Source organism: Rutilus rutilus (assembly GCF_951802725.1).
Source record: "Rutilus rutilus genome assembly, chromosome: 10".
Lineage (NCBI taxonomy): Eukaryota > Metazoa > Chordata > Actinopteri > Cypriniformes > Leuciscidae > Rutilus > Rutilus rutilus.
In genome coordinates, this window is record NC_140215.1 from 3,259,433 (window position 1) to 3,272,946 (window position 13,514).

Here is a 13,514-nt window from a genome sequence, read left to right on the forward strand (position 1 = left end):
TTAATTCCAAAGGCCAAGGGAACTTTATCAGGATGCATAGTATCCTAAAAAAAAAAAAAAAAAAAAAAAAACTTAAAAATAAAAATCTGCCTGCCTCTATGGGAATTTAACATAGGGGTGTCCAAACTTATGCACCATGTATTTTAAGGAAGAACATTTATTTATTTACGATACATTATTCATTCACAAAGAAAATTGGTGTCCTTAAAGGTTGGATTTTTCCTAATTTTTTTAATTAAGGCATTAAGTTCAATTTCCAAAAGATGATTTTGTATTCCTCTTTTTAGTCAACTTTAGCATGGGTGTCTAAACTTATGCATAGCACTGTATATATACACATTTAAAAAAATAATTACGTAAAGCATAATGTACAGTGGTAACACCTTGAAATAAAATGTAAAAAGCGTTTATTTTAATATTAACTAAGTAACTATTCTGCCCCATTTTTTTTTTTTTTTTATAATTTCACATTCAATCTCCAAATTAATGTAGAAACAACATAAAGACAGTATATTTGTAATATTTGATCTAACAGGTAGGAAATATACAGAAATTGAATAGTTACTAAACACTTCGCAGTTTTCACTGCATAAATTATAAATTAAATATAGATTTTTATTAAAGCTAAAAAAAAAATCAATATAAAGTAAAATATGTTTTTAAAAGTATTTTAAATAATTCAAATCCTTTTATTGCATGCTTTGTCATCTACATGAAAAATGTACAATATATACATTAATTCCTTCATTTTTTCTTTAATAAAAATGTTACAAACAAAACATCTTCCCTATGGCCTGAATATCACCTGCTAATCCATTATGGTAATTTTTTATTTGAACAAATTCTCCTTTTCCAGCACAAACATCCGTCAGCATAATCAATAGATTTGATTAATTCGTGATGTGAATGTTGTGGCCAAACTGCACAAATGGTTAAAAATATAAAAATGAACTTCACATCGACCTCCTGAACATCTAGTTCTGGCCCTTTATGATCCCGTTTGAGTAAATAATAATCAGGCTAGAGTGAAAGTGTTCAAAGACTATTCCTGCAAATCTGACAAATCCTAACATCCTCACATTACACCACATGCATTATTATAGTTCATAAGGCTCTGTAGAACAGGAACGGCTCACCTGATGGCAGGAGATTCACATGCAGGACCCTGAAAAACACATTTAAGGCAATTCATTTCAAGCATTTTAGCTCAATAAGTCATGTACAATATAGATTATACATAAGTTAATAAGCAAACGTACCCGTAGAGGAAGATTATTGACGCAGCACGTTCTGTACGACTGCAGGAAAGTCACATGACAGACTCATAAGGTTATCGTATCAGAGCTTTACAAACAGTGACGGGTCAACGGAGAGGTTTACATGTCTGTTGCAGGAGAAGATGGAGGTGAGAGGAGAAGAAGAGACACACATAGAGAAATACAGATGATTACTGAACCAATCACAGTGTGCTTTAAAGCGATGCCGAGATCATTCAGTATACAGTATCAACACAACCAGGGGTGCTTGAAAACATTTTATTAAGTATTCAACACAAACTAGAGAAAAATAAAACTCCTACAAAACACAACGCTACACCTTCATTGCAATGTCTTCTTCACACAAGATAATTCAAGTATTCTGACTTTAGTTAACATAAAAAACACTGCCAGCTATCTATCGTGGAGACGCCGTGTCTGATCGAGGCAAACCGAGAGAAATACCTCAGAATAAATATCATGTAAACTAGTTTTTTTTGTGTTTAATTGCAGCAGCATTTTTTGCACATGCAGAAACTGCTGCCTCAACGGTGTTGCTATGCGCTCGCTTTCTATTCCTAGTCAGAAAAGCCCATATCTGATATGTTTTAGGTGGGATTTTTCACCCGTTTTATTGTCTCGTACAGTACAGGCCAAAAGTTTGGAAACATTGCTATTTTTAATGTTTTTGAAAGAAGTTTCTTCTGCTCATCAAGCCTGCATTTATTTGATCAAAAATACAGAAAAAAAATGTAATATTGTGATATATTATTATAATTTAAAATAATTGGTTTTCAATTTATTATACTTTAAATTATCATTTATTTCTGTGATGCAAAGCTGAATTTTCAGGATCATTACTCCAGTCTGTCACATGATCCTTTAGAAATCATTCTAATATGATGATTCATTATCAAAGTTGGAAACAGTTCTGCTGCTTAATATTTTTTCATAACCTGTGATACTTTTTTAGGATACTTTGATGAATAAAAAAAGGGAAAAAAAGAAGCAATTTTTAAAAAAAATAGAAATCTTTTGTAACAACAATTTACTGGTCAGTGATTTGGGGTCAGTCATTTTTTTTCTTTCTTTTTTTAAAATAAATCAATACTTTTATTCAGCAAGGATGTGTGAAATTGATAAAAAGTTATAGTAAAGAAGAAAATATTTTTTTTTTTGAATAAATGCAGTTCTTTTTAACCTTTTATTCATCAAATATATTAGGCAGCAGAACTGTTTCCAACACTCATAATCAATCAGAATATTAGAATGATTTCTAAAGGATCATGTGATAGACTGGATGTCACATGTGACACTGAAGACTGGAGTAATGATGCCGAAAATTCAGCTTTGCATCACAGGAATAAATTATTTTTTAAAGTATATTCAAATAGAAAACGATTATTTTAAGTTGTAATAATATTTCGCAATATTACTGTTTTATTCTGTATTTTTGATCAAATAAACGCAGCCTTGATAAGCATTAGAGACTTCTTTCAAAAATATAAAAAAAAAAACGTAATGTTTCCAAACTTTCGACCTGTACTGTATATGAGCAATCGTGATGATAACCACAGCAAGCACTGGATGAACACTTGTGGAGTTCAGACTGAGGTTTGAGGAGTTTTAAAGGACAAAAACGGTGGGTTTTGAAAGGCACTGCTGTTTTCAGAAAGTGCCCCGGCCGGCCGACGTGCAGCACAGAACGGTCAATACACTGGATTTGCCGTATTAAAACATATGAAAAGATACAACGATTTAAAAGGCATAAACAATACTGGATGCCTGGAGTCTTGTGCGCACAGAATACAATATTAACAACCAATATTAAACATTAATAGTCGTTATATATATGCGTTTTGGACTTTGTGATTCAAAACATACACGAATGCAGTTTTATAATGTACTCATAATTGATCTTCTGACACCCTAGGAGCTCAGATTCATGTAAACATTTCATTTTTTCCTCATTTTAATGTTTTTTTTGTGTTTTTTTCCCATATCTGATAATGAAAAACACATCCATTGAAGCAGTTTCTTTTTTTGTGTGCCTTTTCTTAGAAAGTGAAGACCTTTTTAAGTCATAAATAATTAAATACAGTACATTCACTATAATATTAATGTTTATTTAAAAAACAAAAACAAAAACAAAAAAAATCCCCAAATATATTTACAGGTAGTGGAAGGATGTTTTCGAAAGCGCTGAAAGAAAAGTTCTTTTGCTCTCGGTTGTCCCTGTACTTGATATACGCGTGTCCTCCAACAAACCAAAGGTCAATGTGAATGAGGTGATTCGGTGTCTAATGCTGGTCCGAGTGGCTCTTCGACATGTCTCATGTGTCGAGACCCGGTTTCAGGGAGTTCTGCCTCAACAGCTCGGTCCATCTCCTCTGGAAAAACCTTCTCATCGCGTGTCCCGCTCGTCCAATGTCGGAATTATCCTCGTTGAACTTCTCACAGTTGTCGAACACCAGGTTCACGTCGATAATAAAAGTCTCAAGGTTCATGTACCTGCAATAAGAAAGGTCAAATGTGATTACAAAAGCTAATTCTGAACAACACACACTGGATGTTGAATCAAACATTCACAATTATTTTGCTGGTAAACATGGATCATAGTCGGGTACGTTTCTATAGCGGTGAACGGAAACTACAACACATATAATTTTTTGCGTTCCCATTTGCTCCACGAAAGCATTTATTTGGCTTTCCAAAAGAGGAATAAAATATCAAGAGATGGATCGTCGTCAGTCCCTCACCCGTTGTGTTAGAAACACTCACTCACACTGCAACTAGTTTACTGTACTTTAATGTTTAGGTAAGAAAATTACAAACAAAACAAACTTCTATTTGTGGTTCACCAGCTATGTATTATTATGCCTGATTTAATTATGCCTATTATTATTTTAGCTAGATTTTTACTATTTTACTTTTTCTATGAATTATTTTGAATCTGCTTGACTACAATAACTGTATGGGTAAAATTATGGTTCCATTGAAAATAAAATAAAATTAAATGGAAAAAAATGTAACATAAAAAGAAAAATTAAGAAAAAAAATTATAATATTAAAATTATTAAATAAAAAATTATTATTTGTCAAATGTTTTGAATCTGCTTGACTACAATAACTGTATGGCTAAAATTATGGTTCCATTGAAAATAAAATAAAATGGAAAAAAAATTAACAAAAAGAAAAATTAAGAATTTTTTTTATAATATTAAAATTATTAAATAAAAAAATATTATTTGTCAAAAGTTTTGAATCTACTTGACTATAATGACGGTTTGGTTAATAAAATAAAACAAAAAACAAACAAATAATAACAATTATTGTTATTAGTCAAATATAAAAATGACTATTATTAAAATTATAGTTCCATTGAAAAAAAAAAAAGTTGAACAAAAAGAACAAAAACAAATATAATAATAATAATAATTATTAATATTATTATTGTCAAATATTTTGAATCTACTTGACTATAATGACTGTTTCCATTGGGAAAAAAACTGAAAAATAAAATAAAATAAAATAATAAAATGAAATAAATAAAGTAAAAATTTTTTTTTTAAATAATATAAAACAACAAATATTTTATTATGGCAATAAATATAGCACAAAAAGTCTGACAATATTGTGAAAGATATAGAAATATTTATTTATCGTTATAGAAATATCTTTTTAGCTTTAATATTCGTGTCCAGCCCCACTAATAACTTTTAATTTCAGCATCAGAAACCTTTAGCACCATGTTTAATACCATGCAGAGTGTGTTCCCTCCATCAATATAAATGACTAGTTAATATTCTAGTGATACCCACTGGCCGCTGATGAGTTTGTCTCTGATAGTGGAGAAGTCCATGGGCTTCTTGATGACCTTGCGGTATCCCGGCACAGATTTGGAGTTGACGGGTGTCAGAAACGGCCCGGCGTCCTGATGGCTTTCCAGCTCAGCCAAGAGTATCCTAATAAACCAAATCAATGACATCTGATTCATATGCACATCAAAATATAACTACTTCTGCAGGGTTTCAGGCTGTGGTACTGTACCTGCACATGGCCAAGTCTTTACTGTCATCTCTGACGGTTTTGGGTTTCTTCACACACGCTGGACTCTCTTGCTTTGCTGGGTTTGGGGAAGGATTCTCCTCTGTCCTTCTCTTTTTTATTTCCTTTGACACTTTTTTGGGAGTGCTGTTGGCGCTGCCTGAATCGTCCTCCGAGTTGTCTCCGGCTACAGATGTTTTCCTGTGGCGTTTGGCCTCGGCAGGTTTCCTCAGGCCTCCGCTCGAGCGGTTCAAGGGCTTCTTGGTCTTCAGGGACTGACTGCTCGCCTACACAGAGCCAAAATGGTTCAGTGAGGAAACAAAATCTCCAAACACAAGCCAAAAGACTCTGATCCCTTCACTATTGCAGTTAAGATGCTCATTCTGTAGCATTTAGGGAGCTTTTATACACGTATAAGTATATTCAGGGATGCATGTGAATTGGAATTGGATAAGAGGAATTTGAAGGAATAAAACATTTATGGTTTTAAAGGGATACTCCACTTTTTTGGGAAATAGGCTCATTTTACAACAGAGTTAGAGTTTTACCGTTTTCGAATCCATTCAGCCGATCTCCGGGTCTGGCGGTACCACTTTTAGCATAGCTTAGCATAGATCATTGAATCGGACAGGACCATTAGCATCTCTCTCAAAAAAAATGACCAAAGAGTTTCGATATTTTTCCTATTTAAAACTTGACTCCTCTGTAGTTACATCGTGTACTAAGACCGACGGAAAATGTAAAGTTGCAATTTTCTAGGCTGATATGGCTAGGAACTATACTCTCATTCCTGCGAAATAATCAAGAAACTTTGCTGCCGTACCATGAGTCCAGCAGGCGTAATATGACGCAGCGCCTGAAAATAGGTCTAATAGATTAGACAAACTTAGTCCCGGTCACGTTGGAAGTTACCGAGCTGGGGACTATTTTCAGGCGCTGCGTGTTTCCAGTTTTAAATAGGAAAAATATCTAAACTCTGGTCATTTTTTTGAGAGAGATGCTAATGGTCCTGTCCGATTCAATGATCTATGCTAAGCTATGCTAAAAGTGGTACCGCCAGACCCGGAGATCGGCTGAATGGATTCGAAACCGGTAAAACTCAACTGTTTAACTCTGGGGGAGTTTTAAAATGAGCCTATTTCCCAAAAAAAGTGGAGTATCCCTGTAAGTGGAATCTCAGTCAAGTTCTCCACTGATTCACCAATACTTGGACCTAATTAAGAAATGAAAAGCTACACACTCCATCAATCAGGGTCAGAAGAACTGTTGGCAAACATACAACATTCTAGAAACTGATAATCATGATCCAATCATAGACTCGTAAGCATTTGTCTATTTAAATAGAAACAGTAACTTTTGTTTTGTTTTGAAGTGACAAATAAAAATGACATTATCAATGTGTTGTGCCACATTTTACACCATTGAACGGCAAACACAAGCCACATGTCTACTTTTATAATACTTTATTGAGGTTTTTGGTCATTATGAACTGCCATTTTGTGTAAAGATTCTTCAGAAATTCCATGTTTTCAATTACAGAAAACACCCTGCATGCCGGTTTGGAAAGACATTAACTTTCCAGACAGAAGGTCTCATCAAACGCAGTGTTCATGATCTTCACCTGGGATATGCAGGCCGGGCAGAACCAGTCTCCGTCTGGTATGGTGGTGATCTTGGGTTTATGGCAGTACGTGTGGCAGCCTTTTTCACATCCGTCACACAGCAGCAGGAGCTCCTCGTTGTCGCCCTTGTGGCAGATCTGACAGTACTGAGCGATAAACACATGCAGGATTACTTCACTCAAAGTGCCTGAGTCTACTAAACTACAGGTGAAACTCGAAAAATTTGAATATCGTGCAAAAGTTCATTTATTTCAGTAATTCGACTTAAAAGGTGAAACTAATATATTATATAGACTCATTACATGCAAAGTGAGATATTTCAAGCCTTTATTTGTTATAATTTTGATGATTATGGCTTACAGCTTTATAACATAAAAGCTTGAAATATCTCACTTTGCATGTAATGAGTCTATATAATATATTAGTTTCAGAGGCGGACAGAGTACACAGCTTCATTACTTGAGTAAAAGTACAGATACCCCTTGCTAAATTTGACTCAAGTACAAGTAAAAGTACTACAGTCAGATGTCTACTTAAGTAAAAGTACTAAAGTACTTGTTTTTAAAAGTACTTGAGTATCAAGAGTACAAGAGTACATTTTCTAAATATTGCATTACTACTGCCACAGTGCTTACATTGGTAAACACAGCAAACACTTGAAGCGAAAACTATCATTAACTTGTTCAGAAAATTGAAATAGTCTGGCGAGGTGGGACCATGGGTTGGCACATTCCCGGGATGGACCTGCTGCGTCTTCATCCATGGTTTCGTCTCTTATCTAAATCTGACCATGGAGTTGACTTTGGCGGAAAGCTGAAGGTGATTGCTGATAGGCTGTCCCAATCAGTGGCGCCTGCACAATCCAATCACGTTTGAGAGGGAAACAACAAATTGAGGGTTTCCGAGATTTTATTTTATTTTATTTTTTTAGAAGAAGTAACGGGTACTCATGGTTATGGATAGAAATGTAGTGGAGTAAAGAGTACAATATTTGCCTCTCAAATGTACTTGAGTAAAGTCATGAGTACTCCCCAAAAATGATACTCGAGTAAAGTACAGATCCCTCAAAATTGTACTTAAGTACTGTACTCAAGTAAATGTACTCCGTTACTGTCCGGCTCTGATTAGTTTCACCTTTTAAGTCGAATTACTGAAATAAATGAACTTTTGCACGATATTCAAATTTTTCGAGTTTCACCTGTAACTAAAGCCCTATTTGGACGGGATTAACTTTACAAGAGCTGATGGAGTAATGTAATTTTACCACAGGATGTCTGTAATATTAATGGCCAATTCGCACAGGAGAGATCTCAGTAAACTAGCAGAAGTGGGAGAGTAACTCGATTTACGCATCACCGTCACTCCTGTCGTCCTGTGTGTATTACGCTGCTTCCTGATATCACGTGCGCAAACACATATAACCTATATTTATATATATAAAACAGTTATGTCCGGTCAAACGATGTATTTATTAACTTCAGACTGGATTGTGTTGGTGAAAGACACTTATCTAACGCTAAAAGATGTTTCGTGCCTCTAACAAGTGCGTTCGATCTTCTCTCTGATCTGATGGTGTGTGTAAAACACTTGAGTTTTGCCACAGACTCGTCCCAGCGTCTAGAACGCGACTGATGCTTTTTCAAGCGTCTCCATACTTGAAAAACTGCGGAAAACTACTTTTAAACAGGAAATGATGAAATATTTACGTACATATTTACAGCGGGTCTATCCGCACGGGATTAGTGTCACCTGAGGTCATTTTTCCGGACCTTTTTACTGAAGGTAAAAGTCGCCGTAATCTTTACTGACATTGTCCGTGATGATCACAGAGATGCACATTCGGACGGGACTAAAATCACAGAGAAGCTCTGGTAATTATTACTTTACTCCACCTCTCCATGTCACACTAGTCCCATCCGAATAGGGCTTAAGATGTTCAGGGGCTCTTCACATGAACTCCAGCGTTGAGAACATTGTGTACACAGAGTTTACTAAAAAGAAAGATTTTGAACAACTCACTGTCTCTGTGTCCGCCGGCATTCTGTCAGTCAAAACTAGTCGATCTCCGAATGCGAATGAACTGATTCAGAATTTTAGTGTTGCTTCTTATATGAGGATCCTTTTTCAAATACAAGGTCAATATTGATTTTCACTAACGACAAAACAACTAATTATCCGTGAATTTATATGGAACTAAGCTTTAGGAGCTTTCCATCTTTACTCTCCTCCCTGTTACGTCGCATTCAGAGATCGACTAGTTTTGACTGAGAGAATGCCGGCGGACACAGAGACAGTGAGTTGATCAAAATCTTTCTTTTTAGTAAACTCTGTGTACACAAACAATGTTCTCAACGCTGGAGTTCATGTGTAGAGCCCCTGGTGACACTTCCAGCACAGTTTCATGTTGTGTCGAGCCTTCTTAGTGTTTTAAAAATAGCGATTTTTGATGCGGTCATAGAAGTGCCCCATTCACTCCCATTCAAAAGGCAATATGACCCAAAACGAAAACACGGTCAAACTTAAAAGATTTTGTTTTGGAAAGATTCACGCTTTTTGGGTTATTCAGGGTCTGTTGAAAGTACCTTGTTGATGCTTTTACACTTTTAAATGTCCTTTTAATGTTCAATGGTTGAAGGATGAGTAGAATAATGTAATGTCATTGTACACAGTTTAAAAATATATATTATTACGTCCATACAGCGAGTCTTTCACTGATTGTTTACAGCTTAACGGAAGTTACACCCATAATTCACGCAAAGCATCATGAGGCGTAGGAATAATGTGGATTGTACTGGTTTAGACCCGACTCTGAAGTAGGAGCTAAATTAGTTCTTCTAGTCCTAGAGCTAAAATCAGTTCTAGTTCCTGCGGTGCGAAAGCCCGTAAACAATTCGTCTCAAGCACAGTGGAAGCTCCACAAACTGCAGCACTGTCTCCACACACTCACCACTTTCATGATGGATCTCTCCCAGGCGATGGACTTCTGCAGCTGCTGAACACACAGAGAGAGCTGACTCGCACTGCGCACCTCGCTGAGAGCTTTACGCCACTGTCTCATTCCTGGAGCCACATCTTCCTCAGCCCTGCCAGAGAGAGATCACGGTACTACACACTGCTCAGAAGAAAAACATCTTTTTAAAGTGCCCCCATTATGCTGCTTTAAAGACTCCTAATTTGGTTTTGCAGGTCTCCTACAAGGTCTCATAATATACATTGCAGCATCACCTAATTTCTCGAATTAGTCTGAAATGTTTGATAAAGGATTCGGTCTCTCTTAACTCCTCCTTTTCTAGAGCCTACTCTGCTCTGATTGGTCAGATGGCCCAGTCTGTTGTGATTGGTCTATTCTGCTCTGATTGGTCAGATGGCCCAGTCTGTTATGATTGATCTTCTCTGCTCTGATTGGTCAGATGGCCCAGTCTGTTGTGATTGGTCTTCTCTGCTCTGATTGGTCAGATGGCCCAGTCTGTTGTGATTGGTCTACTCTGCTCTGATTGGTCAGATGACCAGTCTGTTGTGATTGGTCGACCACTTACAGCACGTGCCAGAAACCAAACATATCTGAATTTTAGCTCTTCCTCAGCTCTTGATACACAGTGATACGAACAGTAACGACAGTGCCGTTTTTTCTGTATCAATTCCAGCGCGAATCTCATCGTTTAGAAGTGCATCAAAGTGGATTTGCTTTGGCAGCGCTGAAATCAGCGTCTTCTCGACATGTCGACAACATGAACCACACTCTTCAGGTCTCAGCTACAACTACAGTGTTTGAGGGTCAAAGTAGAAGTTTTTCAACAGCAGCTAATGAAGTCCATAGACTGGCATTATGCAAATTCATCTGTTCAGTTCAGATTCAGTTCTTTCTTTTGGGAGACAATAACTTACTTTATCTGCACTTCGATCTTTGAAACTCATCAGACCTTTTACATTCACAAACAGCTGTATTACACACTGCATTAAAGATAATATCCTAAAAAGCATAATGGGGCACTTTAAACAATATCACCAGGGTCCAAAATTAACTTCTTGCCACTTCTACCAATTGTGACAGCATTTACAGGTCATAAATATTTCTTATTGGCCATGAAACTGTATTTTGCCTTTTTTATTTATTTTATATAATTTATTTATTTAATTTAATAAAATATAATTCATTTAATTTATTTAATATGGCAATTTTTATTCTAAATTAGTGCATGTTAATTTTGGAGCCTGGATATGACTGTCTTTCAGAAAAAACATGAACTGATCAATAACCCACATTCATGCTGATAACAAGCACAGTGCACAAGCTGAATGAGCATTCAGATTCAGAAGTGTTTTGGCATTTTCCACAAATAGGGTTTATTTAGGTTTAAATTATGGTTTAAAAAACAGTAATGGGACATTTAATTTTTTTCCCCCAAATTATTTAGTTTAGTCTGTAAACCCTATTATTTTATATAATAAGATTTATTTAATTATATATATATATATATATATATATATATATATATATAATATATATATATATATAAATTATTTATGTAACATTATCAAATATTATTATATTTTACGGAACATGTAAGCTAATCGGTAACTAGGGTTTACTATAGTGAACTAAAACTAAAACCGTTAAAAAACATTTTCGTTACTTGAAATAAAATAAAATAAAAAAAAACTTTAATGTACTAAAATAGTTAAAGCTAAAACTGAAATAAAAACTATATAGACACATTTTAAAAACACAACAAAATTACTAAATTATTCAAATTAAATTGAACCAGAATATTTAAAATATTCAAAATATTAATAAAAACTATAAATTAGAATAAGAGAAGAGGCTTCTTTCAAAAACTATAAAATCTTACTGAGCAACAATTTTTAAATGGTAGTGTAAAAAAAACATATATAAATATATTGTTGTGAGAACTATTAGGTCTTAGTCAGCAAACCTAAGTAATATTACTTATTTAATAACATTTATGTATAATTACTTACATAATATTATTTGTATTGTATTTTATGGTAAATACTATATAAGTTGATCAGTGACTACAAACCAATATTTTGCTTCCCTACTAAGTGAATTTAGGCTAAATTTGTAAACTTGTAGCAACAGATCTTTAATTTAAAAGGTTTACCTAGAAAATAGCATCTCTTTTCACTGACCATTCGTGGTTAAAATAAATAAATTATATATTATAATTACCAACAACTATTATTATTATTCATAACAAACTAAAATAATTAAATAATTAAAATATGATAACAATTTTCTTAAATTATTCCAATTATTATTAATATATATATATATATATATATATATATATATATATATATATATATATATATATATATATATATATATATATATATATTTTTTTTTTTTTTAAGAGTTTAAGGCTGTATTTAGTCCCCCTTTTGTGGAAGCCTTTTCAAGAAGTACGTGTTTGTGTAAAGCAGATGACGGGTTATCATGAGGCTGTGGTTATTGTGATAGCGCCTCATGCCCATGCTTCATGTTGCTATCTAAATGGGAAACAGACGCCACAACCATAAACCCACAGATGCACACAGCGATAGTGAAACATGAAGAGAGGCAGACTCCAGAGAGGAAGCGAGTGAGGAGCTGGCGTGAATCTGGATGACCTACCCGTCACCATCAGCTCTAGCAGGTGATGGCGCAGGGGCCGGTACTGAGACCGTGCCCACGTTATCCAGTCTGATCTGAATGGTGCTGCTTAAAGGGCTCTTCAGATACCTTCGCTCAATGTTCCTCTCCAGCTCTGCCAGACGCGTCACCGCCATATCCAGAGGATTGTTCGCATGACGCACGATGTCCACGACGGGTTTGTGCTCGTAATAGACCAGGTCTTCACTTTGAGACTGTGGAACTGGATGCATCCAGCCCTGTGAAACAAACATAATGCTTTCATATTGTTTTTACTTACAGCAGTTCAGAACACACAGACATTGTTAACACTGTAAAGCCTGACATATGATATCTTTTTTTTTTAATGGAACAGTTTATTGAACTTTTAGACAATTTTGTTTTTAAAAGAATCTAAAATATGCATGCAGGTTTTTTCTTGAGCATCATATTTGATGCATATAGTATAGTATGCATACTCATATAGTATGATATAGTGAGAATATGGAAGTCATACTTGGAGGGGGGAAAAAAAACACCTCAATTTTATTATTTAAAAAATATGCAGTTTGGCGCAGTTGCTTATATTTATATGGCCAAAAAGATGAAATTCTGATCGCTTGTAATGTAAATCAATGAGATATTTATAACAGTACAGCACATACTTACAAATAATGCATATGAATGTCAGTTGTCACTCTATATCTCCCAATAATGTCTTTAAGAAATTATATTTAAATGCCTAGTTTGATGATTAAAACTCTGTAGTTTTAAAACATATAATGCAATGCAATGCAATGATGATTTAGAGAATTAACATTCCTCAAAAGTCCGATGGATCACATTTGATACATTTAAACATGATTTAAAAATGATATAAAAATCGAGTATAGAAAGTTGCTTCAGTCCAATAAGTGTTCATCTTGAAATATTACTATTCTTACATTTACTTTATAA

At 34.7% G+C, this 13,514-nt stretch overlaps 1 protein-coding gene across 10 annotated transcripts in view; it reads right to left on the reverse strand.

Moving 5' to 3' along the window:
- Positions 1–3,363: 3,363 nt before the first annotated feature.
- Positions 3,364–13,514, reverse strand: part of baz2bb (bromodomain adjacent to zinc finger domain, 2Bb) — a 111,463-nt gene continuing 101,312 nt past the window's right edge. For 6 of the 10 annotated variants that reach the window (XM_084420459.1, XM_084420457.1, XM_084420454.1 and 3 more), the window contains 6 exons: positions 12,561–12,817; positions 9,873–10,008; positions 6,925–7,071; positions 5,307–5,590; positions 5,078–5,221; positions 3,364–3,767 (listed from right to left, as the gene is read on the reverse strand). In XM_084420459.1, the coding sequence (XP_084276585.1) occupies positions 3,590–3,767; positions 5,078–5,221; positions 5,307–5,590; positions 6,925–7,071; positions 9,873–10,008; positions 12,561–12,817 (1,146 nt within the window). In that variant the 3' untranslated portion in view covers positions 3,364–3,589. The remainder of the gene's footprint in view (positions 3,768–5,077; positions 5,222–5,306; positions 5,591–6,924; positions 7,072–9,872; positions 10,009–12,560; positions 12,818–13,514) is intronic. The other 4 variants (XM_084420463.1, XM_084420462.1, XM_084420461.1 and 1 more) reach the window with 2 other exon arrangements.